Source organism: Populus euphratica, unplaced genomic scaffold, assembly GCF_000495115.2.
Source record: "Populus euphratica unplaced genomic scaffold, PopEup_1.0 scaffold10.1, whole genome shotgun sequence".
Classification (NCBI taxonomy): Eukaryota; Viridiplantae; Streptophyta; class Magnoliopsida; order Malpighiales; family Salicaceae; genus Populus; species Populus euphratica.
In genome coordinates, this window is record NW_011499856.1 from 1,189,575 (window position 1) to 1,211,048 (window position 21,474).

Consider the following 21,474-nt stretch of genomic DNA (forward strand, 5'->3'; position numbering starts at 1 on the left):
AGAGATATTTCTTCTTGTAAGAAATAGTTGAAGATCCACGCACAATTTTCATAAGATGAAATTTGGTTCATGTATGCATGCTGAACTTCTAGCAGGCCAATGGCCAAATGATGCTGATGTGTAATTACCTCACTGCATGCATTACATGCAATTGTGATGAGATAAGTGTTAAAATAGCTTGAAATCTAGAATTTTGGTGGCAAATAGGAATGTTGGATTTGAATAAAAATAGCAGAAATATCCACTAAATTCAAATCCAATAGCCTGTATAACAAATATAGCCACATGAATCCAAACCATCCTAGATTTTCTTTTCTTTCTTTTCTTTCAACTGTAAGCTTTGCCCCACTAAAAATCACCTCAAGATTCACTTACACATATGCATACAGACATGGATAATAATAGTCACATGAATCCAAACTATCCTTCCACATAACAGAAGTCTAGGGAACATGAACCATTCCTGCGAATCTTGTCAGAGCAATCTGAAATCTTCCTTGTAAGTGTATATGTAATATAAGCCTCGGACCTCACACAGTGGCACCACCAACTCGTAAATTTATTGCAGCACTAGTTTGATTTTTGGGGTGGATAAACAACCCAGCTAGCGCTAGACTGCAAGGGTACGGTTTTTGGTCCCCTATTCACTGATTCAACTGTTACACTCTTTGTATAGAAGTAATAGCAACTAATCATCACAGAATGATGGCAATTATTGTCATACTTGTTGTAAGAACATCAGTTGTCATGTTGTCCAGGCCTGAAACTCCAGAACTCGTCACATGAATTCGAGATACATGAATACTAGGCTCCAAGAAGAAGCTTCCACTGTTGATCTCCCTTTATAAATTCAATTTCAATATTCCATCAGCATAGTGAAGAATGGTTACGATCATTTGTTTGGTCACTCTCATCACGTTTTGCCAATTGATGGGTCTTATTCGATCCATTTGGTTTGAAAATTTTAATGGGAATATATACAACAGAATCTTAGAATTTTGAACGGAAATTAAAAAAAGGGCAACTGATGTATCATTTTCCTCCAACTTGACAAGGTGAACATACAATCCTGCATATTCTCTGAATAAACAATGCCAAAAACACAGAATTAGAAAGCACACTAAGGTTTAATGTTGACCTAATGACCTCATTACGAGCAGAAAATTAAGTTTGCAATCAAGAACAATTTACAGCAAATCATTGCTGGTCATCTTGAAATCAAAAGATGTATGTGGATTTTTTTTCTTCTAGTTTCTTTCCTGAAAGACATTCTGTAGAAAGCCTGCGTTGTTTTACCTACTCTAGAACACATATTTTGAAACCCTATTCTGATCTAGAGAATCCTCATCTCCAGTGAGAAATAAAGCTCAAGGTTTGGTGCCCCCACCTCAATTATTCAAAAAGACAAATACTGGAAATTACATCAAGAAAACAAGTTATTGCTTTCCTAATCAAAGTCTAAATCATACTAGTTATTTTTATTGAGATTACTATTTATGAATTTGTCTGCAAATTTTGAAATGCATAGGAATGACAGAAAATAAACTTTATATGATAAGAAAGGTCCTTGTAACCAAAATAAAGCAATTATTAAATGATTCTTTGATTGTTGTGCAAACAAAATGAAGAGATTAAGAAGCTAATCAAATACAAAAGTCGGTGGCTTCAGATGAAGGTGGACCTGAAATTTCCGACTTCCCTTTAAAGCGAAGAAAGGCAGATGCCGGTGCGTCCGCACCCTTTTTGGCCTGCATTCACATACAACAAAAGTACCCAACGTTTTTCTGTCTCTGTAACATGGAAATGAAAATGACTAATTGTTAAAAAATTTACTCAACCTAATTGATGGATCAGTAAATTCAATATACTATCTGTTTGTTTAAACACCTCATCTTGAAAAGGGCTAAAGGGACGGTGCCAATTTATGGGTCAGGCTTATTTCGAAATCCAATATTTTTTAATTATATAGTCTTGCAAGTGTTACAAGTGTTATAGCCATTTTCATAACTGAGCTTAAATGTCTGCAAGTCTGTTATAATGTTGAATTCAACATCGATGAGCTAAACTATATGTTCAGTTCAACTATACGAAGTCTGGTATGATATAAGACCTAGATATTCTTAGAATCAGTTGCTTATTGAGCTTAAATGCCTATTGACACGACTAAAATGTTGATGCCTTCTCCCAAGTGCAGGAGTGTCGAAGTAATAAATAACCCGGCAAGACCGGGGTCAAACCACATGGAGGTTAATTATACAAACAATAATTATAAACAACAATAATAGCAATAACAACAATAACTATAATAATAATAGTAGTAGTAGTAGTAGTAGTAGTAGTAGTAGTAGTATTACTAATAGTAATAATAATAATAATAATAATAATAATAATAATAATAATAATAATAATAATAATAATAATAATAATAATAATGATAAAGAAAGAGAAGAAGAAGATGATGATGAGAACTTGGAGAAGGAATATTAATGTAAGGATTAAACAATAATAATAACAAATGTCAAGGTTAGAGATTCCACTAATGGTATATCAAACAAGTATAGTATAAACTCTTATTATTGAATTGGAAACCACACACAAAGGAGGTTCCAATCAGATTATATATTGTTAACATGATTACATTAGTCATCTTATTCAATTAATGCTAATACTTGTAAATCTCGTCAAGCATTCATGATTATAACTTATGTTAACAACAAATCAAGTTCCTTTCATAGCTCAGGTGTCGGTTATACCATACATTATGGGCTATGAAAGTGCCAAGCATTTGTTGTACCAAGTGTTATACAACATAAATCAAGATTAGTCATTTAACAAGCAAAGTATTAAAGAGTGAACAAGATAACAAATATAAAACATGTTAGTATCAAACATTAAAGTCCATATTAAGTTTACATTATACTTATTCTTACACCATTAGTGTAACCTTTTCACCTTGACATAACTAACTTAGCTAGACATAATAAAAGAAAGCAAAATAGATAAACAAAATAAGAACATAAAAGTTAACTAAGTAAAGGAAAGGAAATGAAAGGCATAAACTTAATATTAATGAAAGCAAAACATAAACATTACAAAAAATACAAAGAGAGAAAGGAAGAGCATGATCTTGATCTGGAAACCAAGATGCCTAAATACATGGCAAATGCCTCCTTTTATAGGCCAAAATTGAGAACTATTGATTTGATGACTAATTGATAAGTGGGTGGCCAACTTTTGACTTGGTGACAATCCTTATCTTCTCTTGTCTGCCCAAAACGTCATTGATAACGTCAAAATTGGAGCCAGTTGCAAACATGAAAGTTGTAGGCAATTGTCTCAGCTTTCTTATGTAAAAACTTCAGCTCATTTGGACTTCCAGAACTCCAGATATGGCCAAAATACCGAACAGTGCTCGGGCTGGAAGACAGATTCGGGCTTCTTTATTGTTGCTACAATTTGGACTTGATAATGGCCTTTTTAGATCTTGGGCTCCATATGAAAGTTGTAGGCCTATGTCTTACCTTTCCATCCATATAAATTGGACCTAAATCTGAGGTATATAGCTCCAGATATAACCCAATTATCGAACAGTGTTCCGGTTTGGATTGCACCGACATCTCTTTTCTAAGTTTGACCATCTCTTTGCCCTTGCAATTTAAGTTCTTAAAGTAATCAATCAATCCTTTCATTTATGTGATAGGCCTGCATTTAAAATGAACATTTACCACAAATTAAAGGTATCTTATATTATTAGATATATTATTATAAAACATGCTTTAGTTAAGGAGTTATTGATACTTCAAGTGAAAAATGATGATATAAAACCATGATAAAAATGCACTTTTAAGTACTAATCACCTATAAATTTAGCAAGATATAAGACCTACATATAATTAGACTCAATACATTACTAGACTCAGTATTTTTGAATTCAACTACATACTAATCTCAAAATACTTATGGGTCTTGCATTCATATCCTTGAATTTAAAATCATTCAAAGTTTGAATATATCATGAATTGAAAGTCTTTATAGGCCGCATACCATGTTATAAGATTATTTTATTGTTCTTAACACAAAATATTAAGAATCCAAGGTGGTTATTTCTCTATGCTCCTAGGCATATAAAAATCTTTGAAAAGCATGTCTTTATCCAAGCATCGTTAGTATTGAGAAATGGCTATTATCATCAATATTAATATTGCATAAAAAATAAATATAAAATCAATTACGAATTCTTTTAATATTGATGTTAGGGTTATTTTCATTAATAATAATATTGTATAAGAAATATTTCTTATCATCTATATTTTCAAGAGAAAATGACTTCACCCTTCAACAAAATAAAATATTTTAGAGGTTATAAATATCCTTGAATTCATCCACGTAAAGGGTTCAAGCTTTTTTTTATTCTCTAAAGTATATATATTTTTATTTTTAAAGCATTTATCATACATAAATAAGAACAAACACTTTTGTTCCTCAATTTAAAGCTCATCCCCCCATATATTGCAATCCTTTATAAAAAAAAATATTGATTTTATCATTAGATAGTCTTTAAATATTACAAATGAGATTATCTTTGGAGTTGTTAGGACTTTTATCACCAACTATCAATTTTATAAACTCTAAAGGAGCAAGCATGAAAGTGAATGTGTGATCATCCTTTATCCATACACTTAAGATTCTCATCCCTAAGCATGGTGGGTTTTAAGAACATCATCAATTGGCATTGTGTATAGGAAACTAATAAAAAAAAACATCAATTATTCTTATAGTGTTGGTATTTTGACATCCTTTATCGCTATTAATAGTAGATAAGGGTGAGACATGTCACGAAACTCTTTATAATAGAAGACATGACTACGCCAACAAAGATGTAGCAACTTATTCGTTAGGTATAAACCTTTTTTTAAGTTGTATTGGCAACACCAAACCTTACAACCCCAGCAAGTCCTGGCACATGATATAGTTCCTTTAATCCCAACTTCTCAACTATAAATTGCCCCTGTCGGTCAGGAGACAATTGTCTTGTCCTGAAAAGGCTGGACTAAATGACTTGGAGAGCTTTCCATTATGACAACCCTTTATCTCCCCTAAATGTCATTTATATCGACATGAAACTTTTCCAATTAGTATTCACTCTAAACATAATCTATCTTGCCACCATGAGAAAAAAATCATTTATCAATCCTGTTGTTCCATACAAGAATCCTCTAGCTTCTCAAAGCCTGTTAGAAAAACGTTTGGGAGAAGTATGTTTGGTCAATACCTCTAATATGAGACTTATAGTCCTCATAAGATTAAATAATCTCCTTTATCTAGATAAATCTTATATATCCATATCCTTAAGGAGTACATATCTATAAAGATGATTTTGAACAACTATAATGGTATGACAGATCCACGAAAATGCGTTCAAAATGCACATAGAAAACTTGAACTGTTCATTTAAAAATGTGATGCTATGTGCAAAATACTCCCTACAATCTTTGGAGAGTTAACAAAAGCCCAATATAATAATATAGAGTCAAGGTCTATTATAGGCTTTAATAACCTTTAAGCCAAACTTGTGTCATGATTTAGTCTAGATTAGCTAGATAATATAGTAATGGTGAAGAAAAGGATTGAAAAGTGGAGAATGTGTATAGACTTCACTAACACAAACAAGGCATATCTAAAGGATAGTTTTCCTCTCCCAAAGATTGACAAATTAATGAATTCCACAGTTGGTTTTGAGTTCTTAAGTTTCTTGAATGCTAGTTTAAGGTACTATAAAATCCTTATTCATATAAAAGATGAGGAGAAGATGTTTTTCATCATTAGAAAAGGAAACCTTTTACTACCATACAATTCCATTCAATCTTAAAAATATAGAGGTTTTATACTAGAGGATGGTCAACAACGTGTTTAAGTATCAAATTAGAAAGAATATGAAAGCTTATATGGATGATATATTAGTAAAAAAAATGACTTTTAAACATCTAAGGGACACAAAAAAGGTTTTTTATATCCTCGATAGTTGTAAGACGAAGTTTAATCTAACGAGGTGTGTATTTGCCATTAGAAAAGGAAATTTTTTAAGTTTCCTAGTAAGTAGAAAGGGAATAGAACCTCACCCTGAACAGATTTATAAAATTCTGGATGTGACTCCTTAAAAGACCAAAGATGTTCAGCGTCTCACATGAAGATTGGTTCCTTTGAATAGATTCATATTTAGGCTGGAGGGACAAAGCCTACTTTTCTTTAAAATCTTAAAAAATATTACAAACTTTGAATGCACACTAGAATGTCAAAAAGCTTTCGAGGAGCTCAAAGTATATCTTTCCTCTCTAGGATTTTATCACAATCAAGAGAAAATTATAGACTGTTATTTTACTTTAGGATTTTTCATTAGGTTGTCAATTCAATATTGGTTAGAGAGGAAGGGCATGCATAATGCCAAACCCAACAATCTTGGGTTGAGCTACGCACTGATCCTAAATGCTTGCGGGTTTGACAAAATATCAGACCTCACACCTTTTAGTTTAACTACATGTTGAGTCTAAGTATTTAAGGTTTGACAAGACTCGAGACCTAAATGTTCTTAGGCTTAGCAACACACTGAACCTAAATATGTATGGATTTGGCTAAATGTAAACTCAACACTCTTAGAATTAACTACACACTAAGCTCAAGTGTTTGGGGTTTAGCCCAACTATGTGTTGAGCTCAAGTACTTGTTAGTTTAGTAGGAAGCCAAACCCAATATCCTTGGGTTTAAAATCAGTCCAAGTCTGAATATATTAGGAATTAAAAGTCTTTATAAACCTTATGGTAGGTCACAGGGCTATTTTATTGTCCTCAACATAAAATGTTAAAAATCTAGGATGGTCATTTCTATTTACTACAAGACATAAAAGTTTTTCAAAAGTTTATCATAGTCCAACCATAATTAATGTTAATTAAAAGCTATTCTCATCAATATTAATACTGTGTAGAAAATAATACATAAAATCTATTACAATCCTTTGCATTTCTTTTAACATTGATGTTGACATAAGGTTTTTTCCATCAATATTAATATTATATAAGGAATGTTTCTTCTCATCTATATTTTTATGAGCCCACCCTTTTAATAAAATAAAATAGTTCAGATGCTATAAATATCCTCAAAAAATAAAAAGATCACACTTTTCATATTTTTTAAGGTATTGATATTATTATTCTCAGAACATTTATCATACATAAATAAAAATAAAAACTTATGTTCTTAAATTTAAAGATCATTCCCTCATTTATTATAATTCTTTATAAAAAGTTATTGATTTAAAGGTTTTTTGAATCCTATAAAAAAGAACTATTCTTCCTGCAGGTGTAAAAACTTTTATCATCAGCTATTAATTTATTAATTTTATAAACTCTGGAAGAGTTAAGTATGGAAGTGAACATGTGCTCATCCTTTATCCAAACAATCAAGACTCTCATCCTGAGCAGTATATTTTGGTAACATCATCACTAAAATTTAGGTTACTGGTTTTAACTTGATGTAGGAAAAACTTTTTCAAACTACTGTAACAATTGGATGGATCTCACAGATCATAAAATGAAACACAAGTACATACTGAATAATGTTGCATCACCCACAACATATGCAGACTTGCAGGCTACGTACCCTATGATTGTGAAACACAAACTACTGTAACAAAAGCATTTGTATAGATAGATTTCATCAGAGCCTGGGCTGTAATCTGTATGCAGTGGCGTTGGAACATTAATTTTCAAGAAACAATCTCTACCCCCACAATCTGCTGTTTAAGATGTTTATATATATAACAAGGTTTGGCAGTGGTACATTTTGCCAAGAATACTCAGTTCACAAGGAAAAATATAGTGTCCTCCAGAGAAAATGTGCCATTTCCAGTTCAGATTCTGCCGTAGGCTTTCATTACAACCATCTAAAACCTCTACTTGTTCCAAAAACTCTCGTCATGCGACTTTTGAGCATTATATTTTGATTGATTTGTCCTGTAAGAAGCAGAGAGCAGTATTTTATCTGAAATTTACCCAAATATAGAATTTCTCAAATCCGTCAGTCTGTTACTGCTAAATCACAGCAGTGAGTGAAAAATCATTTCCTAGCTAGCCTATGATTGAAACACATCTTGACTGATTGATTTCTAAGTTAAATGTAATGGAACTTGGGAAACACGTTCTTGACTAGCTGAAAAGAGACATCATATGGAAGTTCCACTCGACAGACTTGAAACACAAACAGCATAACAGCACCATTATGATGCTTAAAAAGAAGGGCTACGAGGTATAAGCATGGAGTAGGTGAAGGAACGATTGATTTCAAAACAAAAGCATTGTATAGCATATATTATATCATATTAAATTTTTAACATTATAGTTTATATCATTATAATCGTTCATTTGTCAAAAATATTAATATCTAATGTAAGCTATTAAATGAAGTTATCAGACAAGGAAAGCAGTAGAGTTTGCAGTTATCAAACAAGTAGAAAATCCTGTTGCAGATAATTTCTTGAAAACTCTAAAAAAAAATAAAAAAATACATGCAGGCTAGAACGAACAGTGACAGATTCAGAATAATTTGAGTTAAACCGAAACGTTAATCATCCTAAAAGCAAAACATATTTAAGCCAGCAGGCAGTAGACATAATATAAAATCTAAAATTTATGTTCATACTTCCTAGCTCCTGTTAACTACTGCCAAAAAATAATGGGTATTTATTTATTTCAAGATAGATTCATCCTACAATCAGTCTCTTACACGTAAAAGTTTTAGGATGCGGCCAACAATTTAATTTAGAAGGCTCACCCTGATGTGTGTGTATGTGTGTGTGTGTGTGAATAATGTAAGATTCAAACAAACACCGCATTGCTCTTATCACAACCAGCTCCACAGGTTCTTTGGCCTTATTCCTCATTATTTTAAATAACTCTAAGAAACTCTTAACAATCTTTCTACCACATTGAACCCATAACACCTTTGTAGTGGATGAATGCAGTGTGAGCAGGCAATCCTGCTTTAACCTCAAAAATTGCATGTTCGACCAAATTGGGGAACCTGCTGATAGTCTTTTCCAAAATTTATAAATCACCTGCATATAGGTTACTTGCTTCCATTCCAAGCCAAGGTCGGATGGGATTCCCATCTTTCTTAACATGCTTCCACCACTTTGAGGTAGTGTTCATACGATCAATTATGGTACTCGTGGATCATCCAAACATCTACGTCTTGCAGTGGACAGTGGAACATCGTACTGAATCTGTGTAGTAGCTATGTTGTAATGAAGGCACTCATGGATCATCCAAACATCTAAGTCTAGCAGTGGACAGTGGAACATCATACAGAATCTGTGTAGTAGCTATGTTGTTATGAAAGTCATAAACGAAGACTTGAACTTGCATAATTTCCCGCCTGATAGATGCACATTAGACTCAATATTCTCCTAAGGAGTACAGAAAAAGTTAACGTGGTGACAGAATGTACCATTGGCATCATCACATCCTATCGTAGCTCGAGGACAGCAGAACATCTCACCTGAATAATAATTGAGAATAACAACAGAAGCAGAAAATGCCAAAGCAGATCTAGAGGTAGTTATCATCCATGTATGATTAGTAACTTCATAAACATCAAACGAGTACTCAAAAGAAAGCTCATCAATAAAGTAGCCTAAGCGAGACCAGCTGTCCATCTCCATTTTCATTTCCATGGGTTAAGACCCACAACTATATCTGCAATCTTCTGTACGCTGTTTCTGGATATGATTTTTTAACCTACAGGCTCTGATTTAAGGTATATGCCTAAATTTCAAAAACTGGAAACCACCAATGATGAGAAGCAAGAAGCTAACCACAAACAGCAAGACAAAAGAACAAAAAAGGAAAACATAGTATAATGCTTTACTCATTCCAGTAAAGTGTGTTGTTACTTTTTATCCTTTACACAAGCCGAGAGAGTGAAGTCTGGGACAGCATCCTAGGGAAAGTGGCCAAACTGAGACTTTATACCTGATTTATATGAAGCCAACTCTATTAGGGAACAAACTACATAGAAGGAAAGAAAAACACAATAATTTAACTGCTCTTAATAGGAATAAAGCCGTTGGAAGAACTCAGCTGCAAAGGGAGATTGCCTTTCTTGTTATTTACTATAGGCACGACTATAGTCTAAAAATAATACCATATCATATGCAATACAAGAAGCTCAGGTTATGCCATCCAACATGGTAAGGTTGGAGAGAGCCCAACAACAATATAATTTTAAATCAAAATTGTATTTTACCCAAATTTCCAAGAAGAAATTCCAGTTTGCTGCTGCTTCAAAATAGGTCAGACAGAAGAGATAGAATTCACCACTCTTTATCTTGCAACCATCAAAAGAGAAGGCTGGAAATGTCAGAGGGGGCTCCTATAATATTGTGTTTCAAGACAAACAGTAAGGTTGATACTATTATATTAAACTGGACAACTATTTACCTCATTTAGGAAACACTCTCCTTACAATACCTGGGAAAGATCGATTTGACTCCTAAAAGATGCTCTATCGAGGAGTTAATAGCAACTCCCAGTGTATAGCATATGAACTCAACCTCATAATTTGCAGGTGAACTACAATATATTTATGGTTTTAGAAATGAAGAGCATCAATCAATCAAGAAGAAATGTAGAAACAAGATTATTTCAAGATAATAAACAACGTACTTAGCATATCACATGACAGAGAGGGTCACAAAGATTTCCACCTGGACATTGCTAAAAAATCAAGGAAGCTTTACTTTGGGGATAAATCTTACAATCTGACAGTATCAAGGCTAACAACAAAGTTATTTAAAAAAGTTTAAGAAAGCTAATAATTGTATGCCATAATGTCAAATGCATAATAGGAATGAACCGAACAAATTTATATCTTTCGGCAGCACAACTAACAATTACACAGCACATCAAGCACAAGAAAAAGTTAAAAACCAAACTACCTTACTTTAAGTTCAGATGCATAGCACAGTTCATGCTATATACAAGCATAAAACCAAAACAGCAAGATAAGACAAGGCAAGAAATACTTCAGAAACATGAATCACTAAATCTTATTTTCTACTTGACAAAGGTAATCATATGCCTAAGAGAAGTTTTCAAGCAGTGTAGAAAATGTTTGTATCAAAATTTTTGAAACAATGCCATTCTACATTGACGTCGCAGAATACACTTTGTCATACACTCCAACAAAAACCTACACAGATACAGTTGCAGCAGCAGTATCTTTGCTAGACTTCATGGAACAGAAAAGAGTCAAAACATCAGCATGATTCCGAATGAAAACTGGACATTTAGACAGGAAATCTTGTGCTTCGCTATGCCTTTTGGCATTGAAAAAGGCTTCAAACATACGGAGAGAAACAGATATAGATGGAAACTTCTTAGTGGACATAGCATTCATAAAAGCAATGGCATCATCTCCAGTTCCAGATTTTGATACGAACTCAAAAAATGGATCTATGTAAGGTGGAATTCCATGACTTTGCATCAACCCCAACAGATTTAAGGCATCCTTAAATCTGCCCTGCACTAGCAACTTACTTATCAATACTTTGTATGTAGTCCGCCAAGGTTGTAACTGATTTTGACAGACATAATCACACAGAAGATTGCATGCATCTACTGCTCTGTTCTTGAGGCAATATGCATTTACCAACAACTCAACAGCATAACCAGCACCAGTAACTCCCTTTTTCTCAACCATTTTTTTGAAACAATTAGATGCTTTTTCAAGATCCCCAGATACACAATGTCCTTCAATTAAAGATGCCCAAGCCTTGTAATCCAAATCTCTGCCAGATGATTCCATATGGTCCACAAATTCACTTGCTTCATAATTCTTACCAGTACTAGTAAGCCCAAAAGCAATCTTTCTCTGCAAATTACTACTAGCTACAAAACCAGCAACCATCATTTCTCTTAAAATCTTATTGCACTCTTTAAACCTACCAACACTTCTTAGAGCTTTAAGAACTGCATCAAGCATAGAATCTGTCAACACATTCCCATTTTCAGTAAATACCTTCACAATTCTTGAAAACAAACCAATATCCAACTGTTTACCAACAACTATGTTCCTCAACAAATAGGTGCAATATTTAGATGAAGGCTTATTTGCACCATTCATTGCAAACTCATATAATTCTACAGCCTCCTTAATCATTTTCCTCCTCATAAACCAGGCCAGCACTGTATCAAATGTCTCCACCTCCATTTCAAATCCGTTACTCCTCATTTCATCAATAACCTTCCAAAACCTGTCAATACAATCGTTCCTCCCCAAAACCCTAGCCATGGCATTATAACTCCTCCCATCATGCTTACATAACCCAGTCTCCTCAACCCACCTAAAAAATATCAATGCTTTTGTTGGCTCCATTGCTAAATGCTCCAAGACAATCTTCACCAAACCACTAGAAAACTCAGCACTTAAACCCTTAATTTCCCCTTCAACATCCTCTCCCCAAAACTTACTCCTAACAATCCTACTCATTCTCAACCCAATCTTTTCGACTGAATTATCAATGGATCCCGTCGCAAAAACCCCTTTTAATTTCTCTATATCACCCTTTAACCCTTCCTTCTCAAACTTCTCCAACACTCTATCCCGGGTAACCCCTGACACGCCATAACCCTTTGTCTTCATTTTATCAACCAATTCCCAAAATTCCGCAACCAACCCATTTACCCCCAAAATCCCTAACATCCAGTTATAACTTTTAGAGCTCAATCTCTCACTGTCCTTCTTCAAAACCCAATCAAAAAACCTCTTAGCCACACCTGGTTTCGATCCCAATGACTTTAAAACTTTCAAAACCAAGTCATGACTAATAACAACACTACTCAATTCCAATTCTTTACCAATATCATCAGAATCATCAAACTTGGTAAAAACATCACAAACAAGCAAAACAACATCTGGGTCTTTTGTGGGCTCAACTAATGATGCTTCAGATGATAAATTACGAGCAAAAAATGAGTTTCTGTTATAAATATTGGGTTTTTGTGGGGTTTTAGAGAAATGAGAATCTTGCAGCGATAGTGTGTGAAGAGAAGAAGACAGACAGCGAAGTGGAGGAGGAGAGTGTTGCTGTAGTACCTGGAATTGATTGGAAAATTTGAGAGATGGCCGAGGGTAGCTTCGGTAGAGAAGAATTCTCCATGAGTGTCTCATTTCTACAGTGTAAAGTTAGGGTTTTTGAGGAGCCTGAAACAGAGATTTGGCGTTCGTGCGTGCTAAGCAGAGAGCGAGTGGCGATCTTAACTTTTTAGGGTTTAAGAGGGGATTTGGGTGGTCTGTGGTTATTGTTTTTTTTTTGGGGAAAACAACAACTTGGTCCTTGTCTGTATACGAATTTACTCTAAAGTCCTAAATTAAAATATTTCTTCAATTGGAATTCTAGGGATTTGGACATTTTTTGAAAAGAAAAAAAGAAATTTAGACTTGGCCATTTTCAGCTATTCCTTCCCTTTGAAATTATAACCAACTACAAGCAAGAATGCCAAACCTTGCATGGATTTGGATTTTAGAAAAAATACTTATTTAAAGATTAATGCTATAATTTTTAAAAAATGAAATGAAAAGTTCAAGGACAAATATGCCCATTGGATTGGGTCATTGATTAAGTAGCTAATAATATTTTTTAAGTTTTTATTATTTTCTAATTTTTAACATTTTTTTGTATTTTTATTTGATATTTTAATAACTTTAATTAAATAATATGTTTTATCAGGCTCAACTTATACATATAAGTTTATTTGAAGGTTTTTTTTTTAAATTTAATTTCAATGTTATTTGTTTTTTTTTAAATTGATATCTTATCTGACTCTATTTTTAATTTTTTTAGTACATTATAAATCATTAGTATATTATTTTCATGTTACAAAAAATAGGTAAAAATTAAATATGATTCAACTATCAAGTTTAAAATTATGGTTATTTTTTTAAAATTGCATGTTTGACACAAATAAACATTTTCTTAGATTTGATTTTGTCCTACTTGTCTATAGATGAATTTGCTAAGCATTTTATATTATTTATTATGAACTATCAAATTTTTTAGACTTATGTACGTTAATGTTCTTTTTATTAATGTTTTGGTTTGATTTAAAAATATATCAATTATTTTATTGTAAAAATGAATATATGCAAGTAAAGTTATTAAGATTTATAAACTTGTTTTGGTTAAACAAATATGATATCATATAATTAGGTATTATTAATATAATCATAATACATAATATGTGTATTACGTTTAGTGTTTTTGGCAAAAGAAAAGGAATACATTGATAAATTATTTTTTTATTAATTAATATATAATTTATTGATTAAATAATATTTAATTAATAAACTTTTATGTTCATAATGGTAACAATTTACATATAAATTGACATAAAATGTTTATCTTAAGTAATTTTACAGGCACACTTCTCTACATTGGCTTGGTGAACATAGACAATATTAACTTTTTTAATGTCAAAAATAAGAAGAGAAAGAAAATATTATTGATCTTCACACCAACCCTTTCAAAATAATATCAGACTCAATTGTATAAAAAATTATGATTAAGAAAAAATGAATAATTTGATGACTCAATTGAAAATGTAGCTGAATTGCAGCGATAAAAAATTTTAGATCCCGCAAATTATATCAATTTGTGTAGGGCTTTGTTGAGGAAACATACATATTAGTCCCTAAGTATATGGAGATTCACATATAAGCCCTTAATTCCTACAAAAACTTAACTTTATCATAAGGATTAATTAGAAAATATGAAAAACATGAGAATTAAAATATGAGATGAATTGTAGGACGCATCAATCAAATAAAATATGAATTCTATTATTTTCTAAAAATAAATTTAAAAAAATTCTACTCTTTCTCACCCATAAAATATTAAATATTTTTTTCTTATTAAATACAAATTGAATCCTCACTGGTCATCTACCACTTGTTTATACATGTTTGGAATTGAGATACATGATATTTTTTGCTAAAAAAATACATTAAATATATATTGCTATGAACAAATCAAAACTATAAAAAAAAAAACCACATAAATTTGATTTTTTAAAAAATAATACATACTTTTAAAGAGTATAAAAAAAACATTCCAGGTTATAATTTTATCCATTTTATTTTTTAAGGAATATCCACTATTAACCCATAATTATTCACACAAAAGACTTGAACTCAAAACTTTCTTATATTTTAATAAGGGTTGTTTTTGGATATCAACGAGAAACCTAGGTTATTATTTATTTATTTATTTTGGGGGTTGTTTACCGATTTCATTCAATTCAGTTCAATTAGTTTTAAATTTTTAAAACCAAAATAAGAAGGAATTCTTTTGGGTTTTTTAATGATTAATTTTTTTTTAGCTTGGTTTTTTCTAGTATTTTACTTTTTCAATTTTCTTGATTTAATTGATTTTTTAGGTGTTTTATGATTTACTTCAAGAAAAAGATATAAAGAAAAAAATAAAAATATTTAAGATTTAATATATTCCAAGAAACATCTCAAAGTTTAATAAAAGTTGTACTAGAGAGAGAGAGAGGTAGAGAGAGAGAGAGAGATGGACCCTCCGTAATGAAAAACTTAAAAATATAGGTGTTGGATTAAGAAATTATTTTGATGAGGGACTACTTGTATACAAAGTAAAAAGTACAAGGACCTTGAATTATTACACCCTTGCCTAACTACTTTCTATTTTTCTTTAAAAAAATTTTATAAACAAAAAAAATATATAGAAGGATAGCCCAGGTCCGAATTCACCTCCATTGTTTGCAAGAAGAAACATATAGAGCTTGATAAGTAGTAGCAAGGAAGGAAATCGAAGAGAATCGGAAATCTAAATAATAATAATAAAAAAAAAAATCCGAGTACTTGTCTGATTCCATAAACAACACGGAAAAGGAACAAGAGACTTGTATATAAACACCGGTGGTATTGACATTAATTCACATTCAAAAGATTTGCTCTTTCTTTGGGTTAATGAGAGGACACCAGGCAGGCACAAACAAAAGAAAGAGAGATTTTAGTGATTCAATTATGGAGCGCAACAAGAAGGCACCCAACAGGCTTCTTGTTGATGAAGCCACTAACGATGACAACTCTGTCATCACGCTCAATCCAGCTACAATGGAGCAACTTGATATTTTCCGCGGGGATATCTTGTTGATCAAGGGAAAGAAGAGGAGGGATACAGTTTGTATTGCCCTGGCTGATGATCGTTGCGATCAGCCCAAGATTCTGATGAATAAGGTTGCGAGGTCAAACTTAAGGGTCAGGCTTGGCGATATGGTTTCGGTGCAGCTATGTCCGAACTTGCAGTATGGCAAGAGGGTTCACATTCTGCCTTTGGATGACACAGTTGATGGCCTTAGTGGCAGTCTGTTTGATGCCTACTTGAAGCCTTACTTTAAGGATTCTCATCGTCCTGTCAGGAAAGGAGATCTTTTCCTTGTCAGAGGAGGAATGAGGAGTGTGGAGTTTAAGGTCATTGAGACCGATCCTGCTGAGTACTGTGTGGTTGAGCCTGATACGGAGATCTTCTGTGAAGGGGAAGCTGTGAAGAGGGAAGATGAGGAAAGGCTTGATGGTATTGGCTATGATGATCTTGGAGGCGTTAGGAAACAATTGGCACTAATCAGGGAGATGGTTGAACTGCCATTAAGGTTTCCGCAACTTTTCAAAACCATTGGTGTGAAGCCACCGAGAGGAATTCTGCTTTATGGTCCTCCTGGAACAGGTAAAACATTGATAGCAAGGGCTATTGCTAATGAAACTGGGGCTTTCTTCTTTTGTATCAATGGACCAGAAATCATGTCCAAGATGGCTGGAGAGAGTGAGCAAAATCTCAGAAAAGCTTTTGTAGAAGCTGAAAAGAACGCTCCTGCAATTGTATTTATTGATGAGATTGATTCAATTGCTCCCAAACGTGAGAAAACTGGTGGGGAAGTAGAGAGACGAATCGTTTCACAACTACTGACTCTTATGGATGGGCTAAAGGCTCGTGCCCATGTTATTGTTATAGGAGCTACAAACAGGCCTAACAGTCTAGACCCTGCATTGAGGAGGTTTGGAAGGTTTGACAAAGAAATAGATATTGGTGTTCCAGATGAAGTTGGTCGCCTTGAGGTTCTTCGTGTCCATACAAAGAAAATGAAGCTCTCTGAAGATGTAGACTTGGAAAATGTAGCCAAAGGAACTCAGGGGTATGTTGGTGCAGATCTTGCAGCTCTTTGCAGCGAATCTGCCCTACAATGCATTAGGGAAAAGATGGGCATCATTGATTTGGAAGATGATACCATTGATGCTGAGGTTCTTAATTCCATGGCCGTTACAAATGAGCACTTCAGCATTGCTCTCGGAACCAGCAATCCTTCTGCTCTTCGTGAGACCATTGTGGAAGTTCCCAATGTTAGATGGGAGGATATTGGTGGTCTTGAGAAGGTCAAGATGGAGCTTCAAGAGACTGTTCAATATCCGGTGGAGCATCCTGAGAAGTTTGAGAAGTTCGGCATGTCACCTTCTAAAGGAGTTCTTTTCTATGGTCCTCCTGGTTGTGGCAAAACATTGCTGGCTAAGGCTATTGCCAACGAATGTCAAGCTAATTTCATCAGTATCAAGGGTCCTGAGCTTCTAACCATGTGGTTTGGTGAGAGTGAAGCCAATGTCAGGGATGTTTTCGACAAGGCACGCCAGTCTGCTCCTTGTGTCATATTCTTCGATGAACTTGACTCCATTGCTATTCAAAGAGGAAACAGTGTAGGAGATGCTGGTGGTGCAGCTGATAGAGTTTTGAACCAACTCCTAACTGAGATGGATGGTTTATCAGCCAAGAAAACCGTTTTTGTAATTGGTGCTACCAACAGGCCTGATATAATCGACCCTGCACTTATGAGGCCAGGTCGCCTTGACCAGCTAATTTATATCCCTCTGCCAGACGAAAGTTCTCGCCTACAGATCTTTAAAGCTTGCTTGAGAAAATCACCAGTCGCAAAAGATGTTGACCTCCAAGTTCTTGCCAAGAACACTGAAGGCTTTAGTGGTGCTGATATCACAGAAATATGTCAGAGGGCTTGCAAATATGCTGTCAGGGAGGACATCGAAAAGGATATCAAGAGGAAGTTCGAGGGCCTGGAAGACAGCATGGAAGAAGGAATGACTTGGCTTAAGGTTTCTCACTTTGAAGAGTCCATGAGGTACGCTAGGAGGAGTGTGAGTGACTCTGATATTCTCAAGTACCAGATGTTTTCTCAAACTTTGCAGCAATCCAGAGGTTTTGGTTCTGATTTCAAATTTTCGGAGGCGGCGACATCAGCTGATGGTCTTAATCTAGTTGTGACTTCAGCTGGCGGGGATGATGAACTCTATTAATTAGGTGTTTGTATTTTTCCTCTTTTTGTCTACTTCAGTTAATTTTGTTTCTTCATAATAATAGCAATAATTGCAATGGATTAAAATTCATTAAGAGTGATGATCGCAATGTAAGTGAAGCAATGTTATGGAAATTCTAAGCTACTCTTGAACTAATACTTCAGGGACTTTAGACCTGTCAGATTCATAAACACCAAATATTCGATAAGTGAATATAGCAAAGTATAGATATAGAGGGCCAGGGCCATCTGGACATGCAGGATGCCATGAAGATGAAGGAATGTTGTGCTCTCATAAACTGAGACAAAAGATCTTTAAACAAGTACGAAACTGAAGTAAAATTTCACTAATTAGGGCAACATCTACCCGCAAACATCACAAGAGAGCTACAGAGGGAGCTCTCTTCTTTATACAAAAGGAAATGACAGAAACAAAACAATAGATGAACATTGCATTTAATTTCTAAATTGCTATAGACAATTATTGGACTGCTCCATTCAGCTAATTCATTTGTTCATGCCAGTTGCATTCTTCACTCCTTCAACAGCTCCCTGTGCCTTAGACATCACCTGTTGACCAGCCTACACCAAGAACAAGTATCATAATTAAATTATACATTTGTTCATTGTATTCTTGAGCACAAGCTATTGTAGTGGTGAGGATGAATTCTCTAAAAAGAACATAGAAAACGAGACTGAAGGAAAATATTTGAGAACCTCTTGCACTGATTCCTTTGCAGATTGAGCAGCATTACCAGCTCTGTCCATCAAGGTACTGGCCTTCTCCTGAAACAAACAAAATCCATCCCTTGTCATGTATTGGAAGAGAAATATCATGAACATTCATAAATAAAAAGGAAGAAATAAAAAAAATAAAATTCATAGGCTTACCTGAGCTTGGCCCTTGGTCTCACCAGCTTGGAAGCACATCTTCTGGGTATTGTCAGCCATCTTTGGTTTCTGATTTCTTTAAAAGATTTGGAAGAACTCAAATAAATTGAAAGCTCAAATGCTTGAAAAACAAAACTCTTGGTGGTAAAGAAATGCCATGGCAGCCATAATTTATACTCATTAAAACCAGTCCATTGCTGGACACGTACAATGCCACGTGTCGAGCTATAGATTGCTTGAAATAACATCCGTTATTGAGGTTGAGATTTTGGGGGCCTTTGACCAGGTGGCTTGTGAATTTTGTGAATAATTCATGTGCTAACTTTCTTTGGTTGTTTTACAAAATAAATAAATAATTCAATTAAAAAAAGATCGAAAATCTTTAACCCTAATAGACACCAACATTTCGTACATGTAAGTGTTGTCCAAATTTTATTAGCCAAGTGAGAAAAAAATATGTTTAGTTTATGTGACTAATATGAAAAAAAAAAATCTTGAATATTTAATTAACATAAACTTTGTATTTTTTATATTTGTTTATCAAAGCACCGAGATTTTATTTGAATGTTTCATTTAAAATTTGCTTTTAAGACAATAATGGATTTTTGTTTAGAAAATAGTGCTTTGAATTTACAAAATACCTTGATATGAGGTTCATTATTGATTTTATGGTTGTTTATTTATCATATTATTAAATCAAATATAGTGTTTTAAAAAAATAATATTGAATTAAGAGTTTTTAAGTTTGATTTATTAAATCAAATTATCATATAAATTTTTTTCATGGCTTGAATATATTTTATGATTTGTAGTGTAGCGAAAGAAGTTACTTACTAGGTCCACTATATATATTGTCTATTTACAGGATTAAAAATTTTAGGTAGCTTCCTGTACAGAGTAGGTGCTGTCAATTTTTTTTTTTAAATAATAAAAATTGTTCCCTCCTAAATATGTGTAGATGCCTTGACGAAAAAAAATTGTATATCAAGAGAACAAGATCACTGCTAGTTCTTCTAACAACGATAATAACAACCATGAGTTATTAGGTATTGACCAATAAGAAACATTTAAGTCGCAAGCATCGACTTATGACTTAACCTTATCAAGTGCAATGTCGCAATGTAGAGAGGGATCCATTTACAATGGGATCCATTCACCCATAAGTATAAGGGAATGTAAAGATGATATTTTAATGTAAGGTTGTTTTGCTTTCACAACGACATGTTTAATAATATCGTAAAAATAATATTTCATTAAATTTATTCAATTTTATGTTTACAAACATTGAGGCTGCCCGAATAATAACTCGACATTTAAATCATCAATAAAAATTTTATTATTTCAATGGAGTCAAGCTTTCAAACATTCTAAATGAAAACTATAGGTTGATTCATGGTTTTCAAGATTCAAGATTAGTATTAACTTAATTTTTTATTATATTAATTCATTTAATTTATTGAAATTACTAAAAATTTTGATTTTATAAATGTTTATTGCAAGGGAAAAATTGAATTGGATAGAGCTAATGATAATGTTGCGAAGAAAGTTTGGAAGGATTATGCTACAACTAAGTAACATCGAAATCAAGATAAATTTTTTATTCAAAATATTAAAATTTTATTTGTCATTTACTTATAGATAATTTGTTTGTTTGCGTGATTTTTGATATGTGATACAAAAGAAATGAAAAACATATGCGAAAGAAAGCGATCTACCAAGCTGGAATGACATGGCAGTTTGGAAGGATTTTAAGCCGACATACATATCAGAGACTATATGGGAGGAATACATTTATCATGTGATGTCTGCACGTATCATGCGGCAGTCACAGTTTGGTGCTAGGAATTGGAGCTTACAAATTCACGGTTGTGTTATCATGCACATCGGTAACTCCGTTCTGTTTATTTTCACATGCGAAGAGGATAATAAGATTTTTTTTAATTGCATCCATTTTTTAATTGGTTGTTTCTTATAAATACATTTAACTGACAACATTTTTATTTTATAGGCTACGGTTCTTGGACATGAGCCAATTCCAATGGAACTTTATGTGGAAAAACATTTGTAAAGTGATGACCGCAAAAAAAAAAAATGCAACTGTTTGTAAATAACTAAGCTCAACACTTTGTGGTATGTTGGTTTTCAACTATTTTTT

The 21,474-nt window shown here is 33.3% G+C and overlaps 2 protein-coding genes and 1 pseudogene across 2 annotated transcripts in view; 1 reads left to right on the forward strand and 2 right to left on the reverse strand.

Moving 5' to 3' along the window:
• Positions 1-10,891: 10,891 nt before the first annotated feature.
• LOC105123312 (pentatricopeptide repeat-containing protein At3g02490, mitochondrial-like) lies at positions 10,892-13,330 on the reverse strand. Its single transcript, XM_011022847.1, has one exon. The coding sequence runs from the start codon at positions 13,219-13,221 to the stop codon at positions 11,242-11,244; it is 1,980 nt and encodes a 659-aa protein (XP_011021149.1). The 5' UTR covers positions 13,222-13,330; the 3' UTR covers positions 10,892-11,241.
• Positions 13,331-16,053: 2,723 nt separating this feature from the next.
• LOC105123314 (cell division cycle protein 48 homolog pseudogene) lies at positions 16,054-18,429 on the forward strand (annotated as a pseudogene).
• A 380-nt stretch (positions 18,430-18,809) lies between these two features.
• LOC105123313 (stress-induced protein KIN2-like) overlaps positions 18,810-21,474 on the reverse strand; it is a 7,903-nt gene continuing 5,238 nt past the window's right edge. The window contains exon 4 of the mRNA XM_011022849.1: positions 18,810-19,010. Coding sequence (XP_011021151.1) covers positions 18,936-19,010 — 75 coding nt within the window. The 3' untranslated portion in view covers positions 18,810-18,935. The remainder of the gene's footprint in view (positions 19,011-21,474) is intronic.

Coding starts and splice junctions, on each gene's coding strand:
- LOC105123312 (XM_011022847.1), bottom strand. CDS start 13,221: ATGAGACACTCATGGAGAATTCTTCTCTACCGAAGCTACCCTCGGCCA.